At 45.3% G+C, this 23,135-nt stretch overlaps 1 protein-coding gene across 3 annotated transcripts in view; it reads right to left on the reverse strand.

The window, feature by feature from the left end:
• The window catches only part of LOC119462150 (protein eva-1), a 300,367-nt gene that overhangs the window by 41,288 nt on the left and 235,944 nt on the right, over positions 1-23,135 (reverse strand). Inside the window, exons 3-7 of one of the 3 annotated variants that reach the window (XM_049672388.1) lie at positions 22,363-22,486; positions 21,214-21,363; positions 18,074-18,220; positions 6,887-7,045; positions 4,717-4,887 (exon numbers count right to left, since the gene is read on the reverse strand). In XM_049672388.1, the coding sequence (XP_049528345.1) occupies positions 4,717-4,887; positions 6,887-7,045; positions 18,074-18,220; positions 21,214-21,363; positions 22,363-22,486 (751 nt within the window). The remainder of the gene's footprint in view (positions 1-4,716; positions 4,888-6,886; positions 7,046-18,073; positions 18,221-21,213; positions 21,364-22,362; positions 22,487-23,135) is intronic. The other 2 variants (XM_049672390.1, XM_049672389.1) reach the window with 2 other exon arrangements.

Consider the following 23,135-nt stretch of genomic DNA (forward strand, 5'->3'; position numbering starts at 1 on the left):
CAATCATCAGTTAAGATTGGCCTGTACCTCTCTAATGCCGTAACCTACGCATATATAGGTGTGCTGTGTTTGCATTGTGTTGAAGTTCTTTTTTTTTTTCAAATGTTACGGCATTTATTTGAATCCATGGACGAGTTATAAAAGCTCCAGGGATTTGAGAAAAATACCCGCGATAGCAAGAGAAATGTGTCAGAAAATCAACAATCAATATTTCGCTAGGCGCTGACTAACACCCACGGTTTCCCGTCGGTCATGTCCGGTGCACCACCGACCGAGGTGCGAAGCCTGCAGCACCAACGCCGTAGCGCCTCATAACACCAACGTTGTGAGACGCCTGGCAGCTGCCGGAAAGCTGTTCATTGTGCCCAGCAGTAGTTGACTTGCAGTAGTCGCTGCGTCACGCCAACATGTTTCACCCGCGTATAGTTAGAACACCGTGCGACGAGTTCATGTGTAACGTTAAACCCTGCTATTGCTGCATTGCTTCACTCTTCGGGCGAAGCTGCCAATTGTTCAGAGCTCCTGGATCTTATTGGCCCCACTCGAAGACCTCAGGCCGTCCTCGCCGTTAACATCTGTGTTGAGCAAAGCCAGCAGAAGACAGAGCTTGGCCTGCACAGAGGCTGTTTACGTTACCAAACATACAGAGCGAGCCTCGAGCCCAAACCTCGAAACACTTGTGCGCGTATGACAGCAATTAAGTTATGCTAAGATAATGAGTTGCACGCTAGTCACGCCGGCCACTTCCGACCGAGAATGAGCTTGATGGGGATCGACTTTATCGATCGCAATTAGCATCTTTGCACAATCAGCAAGAGGGAATCAATCGTGCTCGTGAAATTCGATCGCTATCAAGCTTGATCGCAGGTGGGCTGTATGACTTGGGCTTAAGTCATGTTATTTGTAGCACATGCAACCACGAAAAAATAGATCACCCTTTAATCAAAAGTGTCACGGTATAGCTCTCAAAGCGTAATCGAGGCACTGTTGCAAGTTGTCTCGCCAGAAAAACTCACACTTCGGACAGTAACTTAGACCGCTTTAAGGCAAGTACAATCATAGACAGCAATTGCAATTATACTTGGCACCATTAAGCAAAGGATCAGAATATGGGACCGTTGTCGTTATATCGCTACCGCTATCTAGTCAACTGTCAAAGTGACGTTTGTACGTAAACATGGAGCAAGGAGATGAAAGGGAGCGTCACGCGATCATTTGGAAGCCTTGCCATTAAAATTGTAAAAGAAAGGCTTATGGAAAATGGGCCCTCCTCTCCATTTGCTAGACAAGCGCTAATTTCTAGCCGCCGAGTGCGCGTAGGGTAAGCGCAATATATATGTATATATATATATATTGTAATGAAGAAAAAGACGCACCTAGGCTCGGGCGCTCGGACTGCGGGCGCGCACAGGGAGAAGACGACGAGGCAGAGAATAGAACAGCCGGCCCAGGAACGGGTGCTGTCTCTGTGTCTCCGTTATTGCATTACAATGGCGCAGTCGACTACAACTGACCTGACTTAAGACGTTCCGGCCTTAAGTGTTTCCTCGCACGGTTCTTCAGAGTTCCCGGTCCCTCCTGCGTAGGAAAGTCGTACACGCTTCCTCAGCTATGGAGCCGGCCACCCTACCACCATCGCAAGCACCCACCGCACCATCCGGGGACGGCGTCCAAGCCTCCTCGTTGGCTCTTGGACAGGACCCTACCGGTGATCTCGTCCAAGCCATTGCCAAGCTGAATCACCAGCTCACTCTTTTGACGAACACCTTCGCATCCGTCGGTGGTTGCGCCGTTGCACGTCACACTGAGACAGCGCTTCGGCCCCACCGTCTTGGACCTGTCCTGCCTGGGAACGCCGTACACGCTTCCCTTGGCGAGAATATCATCGTGAGCATTACTTCGACTCCTCAGCCACCCAGGTATGCCGTCCATGCTACCTTGGTGGTAGAACCGGCTGCCGCGACTACCACAACGACCGCACTGTCCGTGGACACCGGCACTGGTTCCTCGGGCAGCTGGACAAGTAGCCTGGCTGATTTGAGCCGCTGCGACTTCCAGCAGCCGGCTTACGTAAAAATACCGCCTTTTCGCGGCTTTGAAGATGACGTCACCCTTTGGGTTCACACCATCAATGCCTTGGGTGATCGTTATGCCTGGCCAGACCACACAAGATGGCTGGTTGCCGCAAAACGACTCTGCGGTGCCGCCAAGGCATGGGACAACTACGCAGGCATTAAACTTGGGTCGTGGCCCGAATGGAGTGCAGCTCTGATCGCTGCTTTCGGCCCGCCCACGTATGCCTGCGTCGAGCCCGTCCAGCAGTGCTCTACGGCCGGAGCTCATGAGGAGCACCACCTTGACGCGGCAGTAGTTCCCTGCAGCACCTCGCCATGCAGGCCCGCCGGCTCCCCGAGTGTCGTCCTTGGCCCCATCGCAGACGGTGGGAAGCGCACGGCGACGACCGCTCCCGCTTCGAGTCACCACCGAGCGGCAGATCACAAACCGGCGTCATCGGCTGCGCTACTACCCATAAGCACGCAGCAGAGCACCGCTGCTACTTCGACTTGGCATTCTTCTGGCACCCGGGACTCAGTACCCGGGAGGGTTTTGGCAGATTGCCTCGGCACCTGCCCCGCTGTAGACCCAGGATGCGAGCCAGTTTTCCCCCCACGGGTCTCGGACTCTGCGTCTACCACTTCCGACGCTTTACCATTCCTTCGAGAGACCGAGACCACTTTCGGGCCCCTTGCCGTCAGCGAAACGGTTCCGAAACACATCAACGCAGGGGTGCATGGAGGCGCCGACGCTATCACTCCAGGAACCCGACCTATCTACGGATCGTGGCAGAGAGATGCTTCCTGACTCCTCGGAGCCACATCGTTGTATGTCCACGGAGTCGTTCGCCGACTTTGCTGCCGTTCACAGTGCACTGAGAGAGGCCTCGCTGAAGGTAATCATCAGCAGAGAGCTGCCCGCACGCGAAAGACGCGTAGCACGCGCAAGACACCGAAAGAGGCGTGCAAAAGACCAGTCGCGCAATGCTCGCGGTTTTTTGTCAAGCGCGGCTGATTCGCGCGCAACTACGAGCCTCGTTCATTTTGTGGCAACGTTGCGAAGAAGTACGCGACGACTGAGCAGAGCGGCTGCACATTGTGCACGATCTCTTGCCCTACGTGGTGTCCAATTGCGACCGGATATACGTCAACGAGACATGCGACCCGATCGTAACACGCAGTGCCGACCCCCAGAGACGCTGGTTGCGCGCAGGACGGCTTTCCCTGGTTTCCACAATCAGCGTGTCCTCACAACCACCTGAGCTATCTTCGGCAGCGTGGCCGAGTGTAATGAAGAAAAAGACGCACCTAGGCTCGGGCGCTCGGACTGCGGGCGCGCACAGGGAGAAGACGACGAGGCAGGGAATAGAACAGCCGGCCCAGGAACGGGTGCTGTCTCTGTGTCTCCGTTATTGCATTACAATATATATATATATATATATATATATATATATATATATATATATATATATATATATATATATATCAACTTATAGTACTGCTCCGGACCACTATCAGTTGCACTACGCTAGGGCATGTATCCACTAAGTTTCTGGACTCACTCGATACAATGTGGAGAACGCCGCGACTATATAAATGCGATCATTGTAATGATGCTGAACAGCTATGTAATGAACTTTGTTGTGATGCATTGTGCGATGGCATTTTTATGATGGACAATTTTTTAACCTTATGGCTGGGACCTCAAAGAGGTGCGACAGCGCATTTCTGTCGCATTTACCGTTAAATCGCCACTGAACGTTTTTTTTTTTTTTACATCCCCCATGTACGGTAACGATAACATTAATGCGTCGCCACACAATGCTAGTTACAGTTAAGCACCGAAACGGTATCGGTATGCGAGCTGTATAGAGTACAGAGCGTATACGCTCGTTAACGATTTACGCTAGCGAGTGTTGCTTTTCCTTGCAGTTGACACAGGAACAACATTTAGGCAGCAAGATGCAACCATCGTTGTTACTTGCGCAATGAAGGACTTCAAACGCTAGAAATTTCACTCGTATGAGAGACGAAAGCGCGAGAGCCGTATGTACACGAAGGCTAGGAAATAAATGAAGAATGCGCTCACTTTACCATAACAACCTACATGACCTCGAAGTCATGCTTCCAAGAGCACAAAGTCGAACACAAACTTCACCTTTTCTATGGCGCTTGTGAATCGCACTGATCCCACTTGACTATTCTACAACGCAACAAGCAATTGAAGACCGACGAAATTTATGCTTAAGCTAAAAGAGCACCGACACTTCCGAATGCAAAACAGCACACGCATCTCGCGACCCAATAAGAGAATGGTGTGCTTGCTGCCACGGTGATTGGCTGCGTAAGAATACGCAGGAAAATGTTATCAGGCAAGCAAACCAATAAAATAATTTTGCACGGTATCGCTTGTATTTCCGGAAGTTAGTCCAAAATGTATTCATAAGTGCAATCAATCTCTAATTGTGACTTCGAATTCATTATTGATGTGATTGATCTATCTTGTCAAAGCAAGGGGTATGGGAATCACGGTTAAAAGAAAGAAAGAAAGAAATAAGAGCAGCTGCAAGAAATAAAGTTAGCTGCGCAGAGTCAGCTAACTTCGCTTTGGGTAGCTTGCCGACACCGAAATAAAAAAAAAAGGACAGACTTGCCCGCGTACCTCGTATAAACTTGTAGGCAGCTACCCATTCGGTGACGAAGCCGACAGCCCGATGGCCGTTGCCTCCTAACGTGCAGTTAACGTGTTTTTCATCCTCGGCGGTCCTGTCACTCTGCACGTCACTCTTCTTGTTCGTTGGCACTGGTATCAAGTTTCGGTCCATCGGCACAGCTGAAAAGTCAGTGGAAGAAAGAGTGTGCACAGTTTGGTAAACAACGCCTCAAACATATCTCAAAGTTATCAATCAATTGCCTGAAGTCTTTGAAAAGCATTGTAGGGTTACCGATCCCAAAACTGAAAAAAATTCGTTTATGAGGGACGCTGTAGTGGAGAGCGAAAAACTACCTCAGGTTCCCAACGTGCACCAAAAGCACAATACACAAGACTTTTTGCACACCACCACCATCCGAATGCAGCAGCCGCGGCAGGGATTCGAACCCGCGTCCTCGTTATCGTCGTACTCAACGGCATATAACGCCATAGTCACTGAGTCACCACGGTCGGTATATAGTTGCTGGAGGTCTATTATCGGCATCTGCAAGGGTGAAATGCACAATACCTGCGGCCTTCGTACAAGCAAGTCGACTCAACCGATTGCCTCTGCACTGCAATCTCACAGTTATGGCTATTCTGAACTATGCATTCTAAAATATTTTTTTTCCAGTTCTAGATACGAGACATCGGTGTTCCATGCCGTGACGTCGCTCTGGAGGACCGATAAGTTCTCACTGCAAAGCACATGGCTACGAAAACATGCAAGGGCTACATTCGCCTTTATTTGTGCCTGTGGCCTGATACTAAAGATATTAGGCCTAAGATGCTCAGGGATGCGAAGCTAAAGCCGAATGTGCAAAATGGTTCACCCGTCGGATAAGGGACATCAAGCCAGCTAAATCACTGCTGCAGTACCTGCACCAAACAGCGCAGCATGTATTTATTTCATGTCCTTTGTTAATTTTGGCGCTTTTGTCTTGTGGCAAGTGCCCAAATAAAAATTTAAAAAGTAAGCGCCACTATTTGCTTTCTCGCAAAGAAGAGTGAATTATATCCAACAGAGTCCTTCAGCGAAAATTTTAATCAATTATTGGAAGCAGGGAGCTAGAAAAAAAGGTTATATATATTCGAAAATATAGTGTGCGAGCCAGATAATATCAGAAATTATGCAATGACCATTTGTTTAGTTTCTTATTAAAAATAAAGAAAAAAATGCCGGGAGCAAGATTTCAAGTAATTTCTTTCGGTAATTCCGGATACATATAGTAACTCCGAAATTAAAGCTGGTCAGTGCTCAAGACGAGGAAACTCCGAAGCCTTCTTATCAACTATTATTAAGAGGAGGATAGCTCCTGTAGAGGACACCGCTACTCCTCTTGTATGACATAATAATTACCCGTAAGAGCCCCACAAACGCTACAATCCATAACATGCAAATTATTCAAATCTAATAAAATACATCTGCCACTCTGCAAGCTGAAATTAGTGTCTCTCAAGAGCAGCTGCTCTCTAAACTAAAACACTAAAACCACATCGCTCGCGAACACTGCAATAGGAAACTTGTGAGAGTTACACCAAAATCTTAAGGGCGGACTACAGAGACACAAGTCATGTGCAGTACCGCTTATGCATACGTAACAGTACGAATAAACGCTTCGCACCTCGTACAAAACGAATATCTCGTTGTACCATCGTAAAGCTAGTCGCCTGCACGTATACAAAGCACATATGAAAGGGAAGAGATGTGTCGACGTTTCGGCATTCATAACATTCGCAGATACCATGCTTTTTACCAAACTGAGCGGTACAATAATTGCTTATAAAAATTTTTGGAGAGTTCCGATTGCTGAAGCATGGCTGCGCGGGCGTTTTTTATCGAGTGGTCCTGCCTCAAGGAACCGCACTAATGCAATGCTGGCAACGCCGTGCGGCGATCATCTGATGAACTGCGCACCCAACGTTTGTTTAGTTAAAATGTTGCTATACCTAACGTTTTACTCGGACAACGCTTTTCAGGCAGACTGAAACATAGCTTTAGAATTCACGAATCAGCTAATCTGAAATGCCCGAGACGCAACACAACACGTATTCATGCCAATTCTTTAAGCACAAAACACAGCATTCCCGGGTGAAATACTACGGGACAGCGCACAGAACGAAGGCACGACTTGTTTACCTGGCAAAGGCTTTGCCGATGCGTACAGGCCACCGGCAGGACTGAAAGTAGACGGCTGGTAGCGCGCCTCCTCCACGTATCCTTCCTCGTCTTCGTCCAGTTTGTCCTTGGCCGAGTCACTGCCACCGATATCTAAGTCCTTCAGTATCTCTTTCGGCACTGCACAAAGAACGCAAAAAGGAAGTTCGTAGTGTACGTTGAGCAGAGAAAGGAGCAGCAAACACAAACAGGTCAAGCAGACCCACGTCCGGTTAGCGATCCTGCGCACGGAGAAGGAGGTTAAAAGAATGGATAGAGAGGAAGGAGAGAAAACGGCGAAGGTGTCGCTCCTTCCGGAGGGGCAAATGAAAATCACAGTCGCTCACTCATGGCTGTCGACTTCAGGCACAGCAATAATGCAGTCATGGCACTGCATTCCGGGCATGTGCTATCTAAGTAATTTTGACATTGCGAGAACGATCTTGAAAGCAAGTGAAGTGTAGAAGACGCGGGTCGTCATTGCGGGGATGGATGCAGAGGAGATGTTTGATAGATTCCACGCAACCGTTCAACTCTTACAAGAAGGAGGGTCACTCATCCCAATGAGTAATGAATAGGCCCAATTGTGGCTTACAAACTCACGACCCTTCCCTGAAGCTGCAGCGACCAATGGCATCTCCCGCTGCGATACAACATAAAAGAGTCGCTTGTGGCTGGGTCTGACATTCGTTACAAGTGAATCACGTCCAAACACTTATAAGGAAGATATAGTTCATATACATGATGATGACGATGATGATTTATTGGCATCACATTTCAAACGTGGCGAAACAAATATTCGCCTAGCCTGCTTCAGTTAATATCAAATGCTATACATGCTGTACATTCTAGCATTTTTGTATGCGTCTCCTTAATATTTTTTTTCACTTCCTCAAAAAGTCTTTATCTGCCATGCACCATTACCTATGCCTGTAATGGATCCGGTAGTATCAATTTCTTCCCTGCTATTTTTCCATCAATACTCTAAACGTCTCTTGCTTATCTCGAGTGCTCACGAATTGGTGCTTCCAATTTGAATAATAAAAAAATAAATTATTGGGTTTTACGTGCCAAAACCACCATCTCATCAACTGCACCGCCATCTGCAGGCCGTACTGGGGTACTACGGATTAATTTGTAGTACCCCAGTACACGGGTGTTTTCTGCATTTCGCCCCCATCTAAGTGCGGCTGCCGTGGCCGCTTGTATTTCAAATTCAAGCGCTTCTGATCCAATATAGTTTTAGAGAATTTTTGGGTGTAGTGTAATCTTCAAAAGAGCTAAATACTAATAAATTCGGCTTTTGCTTAGGCTCGTCTCACTCAGAAAACAACGCAACATAATGACGGTGCGTAGCTGGTCTTTTTTCTTTTTTTCCTTTCTTTTTGACAACTTTTTAACACGAAAGTGTTTTATGCCGGGGTCCACCAAGACTTCACTGACGTATTTCCGTCACGGAAATACGTCATAGAACATAATACAAAGAAAGAAACCAGAAGAAAAAGTTCCACAAACATGCAAAATTTGGAAATCGAACCCACGACCTCTCGGTCCGCGACGATAGATCGCCGAGCGTTTAACCCATTGCGCCACAAACGCATTTGCAGAGAGCTACACAGACGCGCCTTATATATCTAACACTCCTCCGTGTACCCGCGCTCTTGCTCGGGGCGGTGCCGCCGCCTACGAGCAGAAAAGAGAAGTACTGCATTATGACACTAACGCGCACCGACAGTGAACGCTTCGGTGGTCTCAGCACTACGACGCCTCGATGCCAGCATTCGAAGGGACGCTGGCATCAAGAAGCACTACCAACGCCACCTAGGTGGCGTTCACCGTACTCAGCACAGCGGAGCGTGGCCTCCGCCATTAGCTCTGAAAATGTTTCTGAAGTTGATCGCGGAGGCTGCAATTACGACGCGCTGTACGCGCTGATTTGACTCGGTGACGATTCAGTTACGTGCTTTGTCTTGCGCGTTGTATTAGTGTGTCAGTTACGTGCTTCGTCTTTCGCGTTGTGCTAGCGTGTGCAGCGTAGTGCAGCTTCCATATGCACGACGGTTGCTCATGGTCATCGACGTTGGTAGTCGTGATGGAGGAGACGTGCCACCAGGCGTCAGCGTGGGTGCATCAACGCCTAAGGGCGCTTTAGCCACAAAACACCAATAGACATTATATATCAATGTGCAATAAACATTACACTACTACTGTGAAGACACGTTTCACTTTCGTGTTCTATACCGATTCCTATATAAGAGGGATCAACCACATTTTTTTTATTTTTTTTTTTACTCTGTTAGGCCCAACAAAGGTCATATCCGCGAATGCATTTTGATTTCTTTCTGTCAGATGGCGCCACAGCATTCCGCATTGAGAAACCTGGCTACAACCTGGCTGCTTTTTTTCTTCTTCTTCTTCTTTTGATTTCGGAAATACCACGACCTTTCGGATTATAAAGCATTGAGTGTGACGCCCAAAATTCGAGCGCGATCGAATTACTCAAATTTATGGAGTTACGTAAAAATGACCATGAAAGAAAATGCGTTTTAAAGTCTTTAACTTCAGAGTGACCAACCCGATATTCGGGAAAAAAAAACTAAACCACAATTACTCTTACCAAGGGCGAAGTTTTCAGCGCAGGTAGTAGTATATAGATGCATGAATAGTTTCACCGCTAGCCGTTCAGAAAGAGGTGAAAAAAGAAAATCTGTGAGGTTAACCACAACGGAAAATCCAGTTTGCAACCCTACGCAGGAAAACGGCCGAGGGGAATGTGCAAAGAAGAAAATACAGACATACAGAGCGCAGACAGCATTACAGCTCCATTCAAAGGATCACGTACAAAATTCACGAGGTAAAGCATATAGTATTCAGTTCGGGAAGGACTGAGCAGCGTGCTGCATAGTATTTTGGGCGTTTAGGAGCTGGTAGTTTTAACCTACTGTTTAGAAGAATTTTTCACATTATTACGTGCGATACGGTCTCTTTGTTCAGAGTGAACGACTCAGCTGTAGTTGGTTTACACGTAGCATATGATGCTAATGGCCAAGGAACGGTGGTGGTCAAATTTGTAATTAACACGGTACATGTCTCAAACACATCCTTACAGAATTTTCCTGCGCACTTAGTTATTATTATTATTATTATTATTATTATTATTATTATTATTATTATTATTATTATTATTTCATGCTTTGCAATGACTACAATTATCTAGTGCGCCATATAACACATGTAACTTCATTCACTCCGTCCGCGCCCATCTATTTTTGATTCTGTCAGCTCCACTTTCTCGTAGCGCCATTCCTTTAATTTGCGGCAAAGTATAGTCATGTACTATAAGATGAAATCCTTACATTTCTATCTTTTTTTCTTTTTTCTTTAAATTAGAAAGCATAGCGAGAAGGTCATGGAGGAATGAATTCAGAAAGCGGCCCTTTTTTTCGAAAGTCAGCAACTGCATCCGCCGCGCCCACCGCGCTGCGTCAGGCGCGATAGCGTTGCCATCTATTGAGCTTCCGTGCAGACCAACGCTGGTACGACGATAGTGCTGCCGCCTGGGCCTTCTGCCGACGACTATGGGAGTGTGGCGGCCGGTATGAAATCCGCGGCCCAGCTGCCTTCGCGTCTTGCAGCTGCTGAAGACAGTTAGTTGCACACTGCGCGATATATACATGCAGCAGTCAACGTCATTCTCCTGCCTAGCATGACGTCACGTGTTCGACTTGCGGCAGCTACGCCCGGCGTTCCTACAGGAGCTAAATACGTGAACGCTCCTTAGACCGTAGTGCTCTCACGTGGCCTTTTTCGAAAGCCGAACTTACCATCGGCATCGTGCCTCTCTATTGCGGAAAATGTTCTTTGCAGTATGTTCCAGAAGAGCCCGCTCTGTTATGCTCCGCCCACTAAGGTGTTTCCTGGCAACGAAGACGCGCCTCTTCTGCATATGTGTAGATCGTTTTTAGCCTTTGGCTTGTGAAGTACGTTATGTTTATTTATTATTTTTTTTTACTTGCTTCGCCACAAGGCCTGGTACAGAGCGTTCCAGCTGAGGGGAGAGGAGCGACATGGTGCATAGAGCAAGGGGGGGCAGGGAGCGGTTATGCACAATTTAGCGGTCGCAGACGAATTAGTAATAACATTTCGCCACTGCCAATTTATTTTATTTGAGCATATCCATTTGGAGCCTGTACGAAAGTTCCTGCTCACGGGCGAAGCATATGCCGAGCGGGTGCTTCTTGAACGTGCTGTAAAGAAAGTTGCTTATGTCTATATTATGCGAACTACTACGCTTACTAGTACTATGCATTGTGCATGTCTTCTCTCACTTCTTTGCTTGTATGCATTTTAGCCAACTGTTTTCTTGCTCTGCCAATTATGAGTATGCTATTTCAAAGTGAGTAGTTTCAAAGTATGAGTAGTTTATGAGTATGCTATTTTCAAAACACCACTCCTATAATAACCCTACCCAAGGGTCGACAGTAGGAATTAAAAAAAAGAAAGACTCTCACCTCATTATCACATTTGCTGTGTGTGAAACAGCTTGCAAAGCGGCTGTTTAGAGTCGACACAAGACGACATAACTACACGGTACACCGAGAGCGCTCTTCAAATGGTTTTAGCAATTATGAATACACTGATATCTCGAATATGTTCACAAGGGCACTCTATTGATGTCGAAATGAACATGGCGGAAATGTAACAATTAAGTTATTGCACGGTGAAATCCTCGAAGAGCACCTGGCTCAATGTCAAACAGAATATCAGATACCCGCAGGATGGCCAACCGTTCCATATTTACCGGGACAGTCCCGACATCTGAGTAAATGTTCCGAGTTTTCCTTCTTTATATAAAATAGCAATCAATAAACCAGATTTCCTTTTTATGACGCCTAACTACTTGGTTGCACCTCCATTTTAGTCTTCTGTTGTATTAATTTATTTATTTATTTATTTATTCCATATAAACATTAAGCATTGTGTACCATTAAGCAACTACTGCACATTTCTTGTTATATATGGCGACATGGCAGAGCTAAAAGACATTTTAGTCACCTGCGGCCAGTTGTGTTTTCATCCACTTTCATTTCCATCTATTATCATTTCTAGATTTCAATTGAATAAATATGAAAAAGAAGGAAACAAGGCATTTATTATCTGGTTTCCCTGATGTCATTGGTTATTGGTTTCATGGTGTCACGTTGTAGTGCCGGTGAAGAACCCAGTACCAAAAACTGTGAATCGCGAAACTAACACTTCATTGGGCGAGCCTGTGCCCAGGAACCCCCCCCCCCCCCCCCCAAAAAAAAAAAAAAAAAGTGACAGGCAAAGCACAATGATAGCGGTAAGCACAGTTGGCGATCGTCTAAATCTGATCTGGGGATCAGACAAAGGTATAGCATGGTACACATGGTCGCGCATGGCAGGCATGATAACGAAGCTCCCATAGAAGTCCACACATCCTGCAATGGCGGCTTGCGGAGGCACGGCAACGCCATCTACATTTCGCGGGGCCAACTTCTCGGTGGGGGAAAAAATAATAAACGTTTGCCGTTCGAGGCTTGTTGCGCTAAGTCGTCCACTGCACAAGCTCACATCATACAATGAGCAAATTACACCCATCTGTATTTATAGACCTCATTCGGTAACGGCACGCATTACGCCGGTGAGTCTTCAGAGTTTAGCATGAATTCAGAGCAATGAATTCACATAGATGTTGAACTAAGTACCACATGCATGTGTTCTTAGTACTAACACACATCTGTCGGTACTGTGTTAAGATAAAATCAACATTACATTATAATAATTCACAGAAACTGCACTGAAACCTTCACTCGCACAGCACGTGGGCCACCTGTAGTTTTTCTCTGGCACTGAAGACAAAATTTGCCAATTCGTTTGGCAAAAAAACATATTCTTTAGTGGAAAGGCAGTTAAAAATAAAGTTACTAATAAAATATTATAAGGTTAGTACTATATATATATATATATATATATATATATTGCCGTTACATTTTATGGCTACGCGCAAGAGAGTTTTGACATTAGTGTTAAATACGCTAATACAATCTCGGCATATCTCAGCACGCACCGCCACGAGCAAACCTAAGGAAGCCAGCACAGTTTCGTACTCACAACTCTTCGTGAATGAAAGCAAACAGCCTATGACTTCACATTTTCCTATTTTAATAACACTGTCTGCACTTTTTGGAACGTTTTTATTGGTTACGTATTGGATGCATAATTTCCATCCATCAAGGTGGCGGTCCCACTCCGGCTGCACGAGCCCCCCGTTTTCAGTACTTTTGGAGCAATCGTGGCGGCTCTTCTACTTAGAATATAAAGTTGCCGTATATACCATAAAAATCTTAATTCTTGTAGATTCCAACTATTTATAATATAAAGAAATTGATTAATGTGATGTAAAATTAATGTTCAAGAACAAGTATGAGATGCATGGTTTTGGCGAACTGTGTCTCAGTTGTGACCATATTTAGACGAAACTACCAGATTTACTGCATTGCTGCTTGCTCTGTACCTTAGGACATATTTCTCTATTTTGTAAACGCAGCAAAATAATGTTGAATTTTTACTTTTTGGATAATTTGCTTTTTAAGATTGCCAAATATCGCAATCTTCTGTTGTAAACAGTCCGGCAATTACACGCTCAAGGAAGCTAAATTTTGGATAAAGTAGAGTTCAAGGAACTTCCATTTAGGACGCAAAGTTTCATCCATGTACCTTCTTTAGTTTTCCTAATAATGTGACCGAAATTAAGCAATATTTAGAATTCTGGTTCTACTTTTGCTCATTCTTGCGGGAAGGTACTAAAGCTACGAAGCTGCGGTTTAAAACTAATAAAGGTACATGAATGAAATTTTTTTTCCCTAAACTGACGTAAACATTGCAAACATTCCATTCAAGCTGGGACCGCAATGTCCTGCTTAGAAAAAGCAGGCTAAATGCATTTATGAAAACTCCCCACCTGGTAGATTGGATTGCTCATATTCCTTCTGATTAGAGAAGTATGCTAATATCAGTGGTGCAGATTTCAGTTGCGCCAGTGTCCTTTCGGATCCCTCGGGGCTCAAAACTTCGGCCTTCGCTTAATTTATGGTAATTGTGTTTATAGTGTTAGTTGTGTTCGCTTAATTTATGTTAAAGGTGTATCCCTTAAATTTTCTTATAAGATTCGCATCTATGCAGATTGTTGCATTACGGTTATATATGACAATTAACTCTGATGGCGATCAGCAGCGTCTTAACTCAGTTGCTTCTTTCCTTTTGGTGCGAGACGTGCAAATTTAATATATATTTTAACAAAACGTTTCTCATGTCACTTTGTGAAGACACTTTTGCCAACACTTGCGACTTGCTCCATTAACGGTTCATCTTTAAACAGAGAATTGCAGCACAAGATCCTTGACAGTTACTTTTTTTAGCCACGATCATTCATGGTCTGCACACCTTGATGCAACGTGAACTAAAGAAATACATGCGCTGTGCTATGCCTAATTATCATATAGGGGCAAATTTACTAGTCTATAAACATCTGTTCATCCCATACTCAACCATGCAGGAACGTTTTGGTGCCCCTATAAGGTAAATGATATTGCAAAACTAGAAAGCGTTAAAAAAGAGGCTGTTCGCTTCATATACCGCAGATATGACTTATTTCTGCATCTTCTGCGCTCGATTAAAGAAACTTAACTTGACTTACCACACGTTTCCATGTACACTCATAGAATTTTTGCACAGCGTAAAAATTTCTTTGGCCGCTTGTTAATGACATAATACCTTACTCTTGATAAACTTAATCCTTCCTACCCACTAGCGAACCCCTAGAAGTACAAATTTCTCCGCCGCATATTAGACCATTGGAACTCCATAGCCAGGAACATTCACACACTTGCTTTAAATGAGCTTTTCAGTGTAGTTAGCCGGTAGTCTTGATCCGCGTAATTATTCCTTAATATTGTCGGGCTTCTTTGGCGATGCGTGGGGTCCATATGTGTACATCTCATTTTATTTTGCTTTTACCTCCCGCAGCAGTCTTTTCGATAAAGCATATTGTCCCGTGGTAGTGAGGGGAGGAGAAGGAAGAAACCTTAAGGCCAGCACTAAGGCCCAGTAAAGAAGAGCGCTTGCTCCGCTAAGGCCCGCTGATGATCCGCCAAGTCCGAGTGAAGCCAAGCACTCCAGGAAGGAGGGGGAGGGTGAGGGAAATAAGGAGAGGTAATGGCAGTGTTACATGAGTACAGGATGTGTTCTGCATCTGCCCTTATGTCCGGGCAGTTGTGCAGTGAGCTGAGGGGGGCTCGTCGAAGGGGCCGGCAGGCTGGCAGGCAATCGATACACTTAGAAGGAACTATGTATTGGGCAATCTTAATAGTACCCTTTAATCCTAATTAAAACATTACTGCCTGAGAAGACGGTAACCTAAACGATTCCCATACGTCGTAGTCAAACAACAAAAGTGCATTCGACGGTCGTCAACCAAATGACACGGCTAGCATTCGTAAGGGCCTCATCGGACATCTGAGCTTACTTTGAGATATCCGCTCGTGCTCCAGAGCGTGCTACAGTAACCGGTTCTGACGTGTACACTCCGATACCCATAGACCCGTCATTCTGCAATTGGATGCAATACAAAGTGCTCTGAAAGAGTTCTGTTGATGCAAAATTTTATCATCGTTTTAATCAATTCAAGACAAGGACATCAACAATATAGGAGCATGCTAACTAGTGTTTTGAATGAATATTTTTGATCCGTCATTTATGTCAGTGCTATGGTATGCAAAATTATCGGATCATGAAGGAAGCGATGACGGAGTTGCGATGGAGCATGTCCACTCCAAACGACAGCTGCAAACTTTCGTTCCAAATGTGAAAAAAATATCGTGTGAAGAATTGCAGCCAATGCAATAAAATTTGGAGGTGACGTTGGGCATAATGTCACCACGAACTGAACACAACGCAACTTTCATGCCTGCAGGCAGTAAAACACAGCAAGGCAGACTCGATGCAAACATGAAAGGGCATTAGCAATACACCAAAGGAGAACCTACGCCTATCGTTATTCTTCTTTATTTTTCCGAGAACAACATCGGAATGGAACTCACTTCCACGTGATGTGGCGTAAATGACTGTCACTAAAAGAAGTTTTATAAGCCGTGTCTCGTCTCCTAGAGCAGAAGACTCTTGCAGTAGGCTAGTCAGTTCATTTTGAACGAATGTTTGCAACGCAAGAAAAGAAAAAGAAATAAAAGAAAGGCGCGGACTGACGGAACACACACCAAAACAGAACCAGCGCTAACTTGCAAGCGCTGGTCCAAACTTATTCATTTGAAACCACATTTATATATGTGCGCACCACAGGTAACCGGATTACAAGAAACCTGCCAAAAAATTTGTCGCAGTGTCACCCGAAAGGCGAAGCATCAATTGCGATAGCAAATTAGTAGAGAGCTATACGGAGTGAGGATAGTAGTTTTATCAGCTGTATAAACTTGGAGATGCAGCCGCATCAGCAACGCGCAGAACTGTTGTCGACGCCGTTGGCGTTTTGCCCGCGTTCGCACAGAACGCGCGCGGCGTTGGTGACTGTTGCCGGTGATCTGGGGCCGACTCAGAGGTTTTCGACGAGATCAGAATGGGACACTCGTCGAGCAGCGTCGGAAATCTTACCCACCTTCTCGCCTCGCAACGTTTTTATATAAATACGCATTTGGTGCCGCAGCTAAACGTCGCCTCCCCTCCGTCCCTCCCTCCCTCCCGTCCCCCCCCCCCCCCCCCCTTGACCTTTCGCGCGACGGAACAAGTCGCGTTTGCTCTCTCTCTCTCTCTCTCTCTATATATATATATATATATATGGTGATCGTAAAGGAGGAAAGAGATGCATGCTTAATTTTGCAGCCCTTCAGGGAGCACGGCGCACAACGCGCGTTCGCTTCCCGTGAAAGCGCGCGTACCTCGCGCTTTTTCACTCGCACATACAGCGTCCGGAGCGCGGCGACGATTTCATCGCCGTTGGCGTCATACGGAACCTCACGGCGACGGCGACGGCAGAAATCCGCTTTGGAGTGTCCATATAATTGCTATCGCAATAAAATTCAACCCCTTTTCTCTTAGTGATATGATAGTCATGCCATGCTGTTCAATGCGTTTCCTTTTAACTTAACGAAATGTGCTTATATAAGGTCGCGTTCGAGCTCATCTCGCGCTCATTTTCAAACCAAGCGTTTGTCGAAGCATGGAGTGAATTTGCACTCTTTCATTGGAAGGCGCGATGCCCTCCTGATTGATTCTTCACAGCCCACTCATGTTCTTGCACACACTTATTGAAGCCTGTTCCCGTTTGGCCTATATAGTTCTTTCCATAACTCATCGGCATCTTATAAACTACTTGGCTTGAGCATTTAGTGTATTGGATGGCGTGCGTTTTTTCCGCAACAGTTATGCCCAATTTCTTTTAGTCGTCGAAGAAACCCCTGATAATTTGCACGGTGTAGGAAGTATCACTTAGGTGAGTTGTGGGAAACTGTTAAAGTTCTCTTAGCTGGGAGTTTTTGAAGCTCTATTGAATAATGAACACTGCAAACTTTCAGAGATACAGCACGTATCAAGATGGAACTTGGTAAGAATAAAGCGTGTCTGCAGATGAAAAACATCCTGCAGAGATCTAAAAGTTATGCCATTGTTTGGTCAGCTCAGTAAATTGCCAATTTTGAGCTAATTTTGGTTAGGAAGTGTTTTAAACCAAGCTTTTTAGCACATGTTACGTGACATCTTGAGAACTACGCGAAAAACAGGACTTGGCTAGACAAGCACGAGCGCAGTGCAGAATCCTCAGGAAATACAAAGATCGAAGAAGGCGAGCAATTTTCGAGAGATACGCGATTCACACGAGAGACCCCGCGTGCGTTAGCGTGCCTTCGATTAGTGGGCTTAGCAGAGAGTTGGACTACGAAGACGATCATTAGTTCGAGCACGTGGCTATATAGTATGCCCCAGCTTCGTTTCGTCGTGCAACGTTGTTTTGTTTGGTAGCATTTTTGGCATCGCACTGCGCTCGTGTACGTCTAGTCTATTCAATCTCGTTCTTCGCGCAGTTCTCAAGAAGCCTCCTCCTAAATGTGGTTGTCCATCGGAACTACAGAGGCCACTTACCGCAGGTGTAAACAACCTTCAGGAAGAGGCGGGAGTCCTTATGGCAACTGGGATTCCCGAAGGTACCCATGTCCGCTGCCACCGTGCATTTGCGCCGTCCGTGGCAAGTGGTCAGCACCGTTTCGGTCGCGTAGCTCACCTGGCACTCTGGAAGCAAGTGTTACGAGGAGGACTTCGATTAGAACAGCACAACACCACTGACGGCGCAACAAGACTGTACACAGCTACGAAGTAATTTTTGCGACAGCACGCGAGGTGGGAGGAAGATTCATGAAACCAAAAGTTGGCATCGACAGGAATAAAATAACTAAACGTAGGGCCCGTTCCGTCGTGTTTCATTTTCGAAAATTTTTCAGCCCGAGAAAGACATGGACGACAGAGAAACATTCGGTAACAGCGCTGACACTGTCTACAGCGCTGTCCGTGTGTGTTTCTCTGTCACCCTTAATCTTTTTTTAGTTTCTTTTTTTCGTTGTAAAATTTTGAAGATCAAGCAGAATCTAAGATGATACCATAAAAGAAACCTCAGGAAGAAGCTCGAACAATGGAAAGGAAGGGAAAGAAAAGCCCAGTCGATAGATTTAACGAGGCTCCACCGTTCGTCATAACCGTAGTCCCTATAGCAGATGGCATGCAGGGATATATGGCGATGTAGTTGGCAACTCGAAACAGGCCTCCTCTACTTTTCGGGTTTCAGGTGAACTTTTTTTTTATGTAACGAAAAGCAGAGAGATTTAGTTCCCCTATACTGGTGACGGCTACTGCTTTTTACATCACAGTAATAATAATAAAAAGTTTTGTAAGATAAGCAGAAACGTCACAGGTTCACAGGAAAATCGAGAGCAGAGTTAGCAAAAGCAAGTAAAAATTGAGTCCGCATGGATCATATCCATGTCATCAATGAGGGAATCGAGAAATCTGCGGAGTACAATCAACCTCTCTATATGGATTTCATAGATTATGAAAAGGCATTTGATTCAGTAGAGATATCAGCAGTCAGAGGCATTGCGCAATCAAGGAGTACAGGAGGCGTGCTTGAATATCATAGCCAATATCTACAAAAATTCCACAGGTACCTTGGTTCTCCACAAGAAAAGTAGAAAGTTACCTATCAAGAAAGGGGTCAGGCAAGGAGACACAATCTCTCCGATACTATTCACTGCATGCTTAGAAGAAGTATTCAAGCTCATAGACTGGGAAGGCTTAGGAGTGAGGATCGACGGCGAATATCTCAGCAACCTTCGGTTTGCAGATGACATTGTCCTATTCAGCAACAATGGAGACGAATTACAACAAATGATTGAGGACCTTAATCGAGTTGGGTTGAAGATGAATATGCAGAAGACAAAGATAATGTTCAATAGCCTGGCAAGGGAACAAGAATTCAGGATCGCCAGTCAGCATCTAGAGTCTGTAAAGGAATACGTTTATCTAGGTCAATTACTCACAGGGGACCCTGATCATGACAAAGAAATTTACAGAAGAATAAAATTGTGTTGGAGTGCATACGGCAGGCATTGCCAAATCCTGACCGGGAGCTTACCACTGCCGTTGAAAAGAAAATTGTACAATCATTGCATTCTACCGGTGCTAACATATAGGGCAGAAACTTGGAGGTTAACGAAAAACCTCGCGAACAAGTTAAGGACCGCACAAAGAGCGATGGAACGAAAAATCTTAGGAGTAACGTTAAGAGACAGGAAGAGAGCGGTGTGGATCAGAACAAACGGGGATAGACGATATTCTGGTTGACATTAAGCGGAAGAAATGGAGCTGGGCAGGCCATGTAATGCGTAGGATGGATAACCGGTGGACCATTAGGGCTACAGAATGGATACCAAGAGAAGGGAAGCGCAGTCGAGGACGGCAGAAAACCATGTGGCATGATGAAGTTAGGAAATTCGCAGGCGCAAGTTGGAATACGCTAGTGCAAGACAGGGGTAATTGGAGATCGCAGGGAGAGGCCTTCGTCCTGCAGTGGACATAAATATAGGCTGATGATGATGATGATGATGATGATGATGATGATGATGATGATGATGACTATGGTGATACTAGTGCTATACATAGAAACAAAAGGCGAGCACAGGTTACTCCCGATGCTGAGTTGGGAAGTCGTACACGAGGCCGCATTGTGGTCCAAGATCAACATGCATACCGATGACAAAAATACACCGGTGAAATAATAAACGCACAAAGACACGGCAGTCAGGAGTGGGCTTCATCGCACAAATTCACACAACAATGAGCATGACACACAAGTTTGTTTTGTTACATCATCATTCCCACGCATACAGATGATGACGATGATGATGATTTATTGGCATCGACTTTGAAACGGGGTAGTGACAAATAGTCGCCTAGCCTGCTTGATTTAATCAGGTATGGTATGCATGTTTTTCCTTCTAGCATTTTTGTATACATCTCCTTAATCTTTTTTTTTCTTCCTCTAAACTCCTCTATCTACCTTGTACCGCTGACTATGCCTGTAACGGATCCAGTCGTATCAATCTCTTCCCTCCTTTTTTTTTCAGCATTACTCTAAACGTCTCTTGCTTATCTCGGCTACTGACTGGTTGATGCTTCTGTCCACTTTAAATCATAGCGCTTCTGCAAGGCATATGTTACGTACGGGTCTCACTAGGTGAATCCATTCGCATTCCATTAGGATGCACTAAGTGATCTCCGGATTTTCGCTACAGCATACACATGCCTCATCTTTTTGCGAATATTTGCTCCGGTATGTTTTTGTCCTTAAGCAACCACCTCGATCCTCAAATAGCAAGGCACTGCCCTTTGTGCTATTGTACAGATTGTCCTGCTGATTTATTTCTCCTCATTCTTGTAAATCTCGATGCTATTTCTTGGTTCCATTCTTTGCATCCAATTCACTTTATCTGTGTCTCTCACTTCCTTTCTGATGCCCCCTGGTTGTCTATTTACGCTTTCAATTACCCTGTATTTCTTTCAATTACCCTGTACTTTCTTGATCTCTTCCTGAATTCTGTTTCCACAATTTTCAGGTACAGATACTTGTGCACTTTAGCCACCCATTTATATTACTCCATGTTCCTAAGTCTTTCTTCAAAACTAATATTGATCTGCGCTTTCACAGTTGAATGTGAAAGAGCTCTACCTACCGGATAGCTTCACGTCTTGCCTTTGAGGACATTCGGGTACGCCTTTCTCGGTGCCGCCGAAGTTTGCCGAGTAGATGACGATGCGCAGGTTCTTGTGACAGCGCAGGTTGAGCACGTCGTTCTCACACACTATCCGGTTCGAAAACGTGGCTGCAAGAAAAACGATAGTTTCGTCGTTAGAGCTCAAACGGCGCAATGGAAGAGCGTGGGCGCATCACTTTAGTACAGCTGTCAACATCCGGTAAATTTATGGTGGTATAAACCGAAGTAGATCGCTCGTACTGTGAGTAGGGTGTCTCGACGAACGCCGAATCTCGATTGTAGTTATTGCAAATTATGAATGATGGCGCCACTTGTTACACTTTGACCGAATTACCGATGAATAAAATAATCCGTTAATCATTCATCAATCAATAAGGCAATCAAACATGCTCAAGAACCACTTTACTGTAACTATTAGGCTATTCAGCACTTGCCCTCTTTTTAACTCCGTGCACAGTCAATTATATTTCAGTCATCAGATCCGTACATTAGCAGCAGTAATGGTCCGTCTGATGATAATTAGAAAACCTCTAGTACTCTTCACGCATGGGCATGAACGAGACATAATGGCATAGCCGAGGGTGAGTTTGCGAGCGTTTTACAATTATGAAAAGGTACCTAAGCACTAAGCCACGGCTTAGTGCGACCCTTTTCATAATTGTAAAGCTGGCTCTCCAGCGAGACAGTTTGTCGGCGTAATCACATTTACAATCCGCACGCACGAGCCCAGTTTGCTTGTATTATAAAATTAAAAAAAAACTGCAGACGTGGTTCTTGTGCTGAAGCCATGCGCGAGACACAAGCCCCTGCACAAATGCATGGGCTTGTGTCTCGCGCACGACAGGTGCCGCCATTAGTTCGGCAAATGTGCAATGCACAGAAGCGCACTAGCAAGTTACGAAGCGGTTTGTTGCTGTTGTATATATAGTACATGTAGTAGCAGTAGTAGTACTAGAAGTAGCATGTGTTATATCCCCGATTTTTTTTTCTTTTTGGCACCAGCAAAGGAGGATTTGCTCTATTAAATATAGTAAAAATTGATAACAAACGCGCAGACTGTGAGTACCTGTGAGTGTTCACCGCCGCGAGTAAAATATTTTCACTTACTCGGCCGGCACTTGAAGGCGACCTCGGCGTACTTGTGCACACCTGGGCATGGGTCCACCATGAACGACTTGGCGTCCGTCTTGACCGTGCACTCTTCTTTTTCCCGGCATGCTGCCTCAACCACCTGCGCACGAGTTTTGGACACTACCAGCGGAATCAGCCAGGCACGTCGTTTTAGTGTATTATTGCTCTAGCATTTATCAGATTCCTCGACGGGTCCGAAATTCAAGGTGTCGACACGTTTTGAGCAGCGAGTGAGGAGGGTGGGCTCCCGATAAGGGAGTATGAGAGGAATACAAGGAAGCAGAGTCACCATCGGCGAGAGCAGAGGGGCCGGGAGCAGGCGGAGCAGATTGGTCGGTTGATGCATGCATAAGCACACGCACACGCGCATGCACGCACGCATGCACACACACACACACACACACACACACACACACACACACACACACACACACACACACACACACATAAATACATAGATACATACACACATACATACATCATACATACATACACACACACACACACACATATATATATATATATATATATATATATAGATCCCATTTGCGGCGGCCGCATTACGATTGCGACAGAATGCAAGGACGCCCTTGCACAGGTGCATTGGGTGCACGTTAAGGAACACCAGGTGGCCAAAATTAATCAGGAGCCCACTGTTACATTGTGCCTCATAGTAAGATGACAGAGCGAACAGAGAGAATTATTACGAGTAACCAACACAGAATTGAATCAGAAGAGATAGTTGGTAT

Source organism: Dermacentor silvarum, chromosome 8, assembly GCF_013339745.2.
Source record: "Dermacentor silvarum isolate Dsil-2018 chromosome 8, BIME_Dsil_1.4, whole genome shotgun sequence".
NCBI lineage: Eukaryota > Metazoa > Arthropoda > Arachnida > Ixodida > Ixodidae > Dermacentor > Dermacentor silvarum.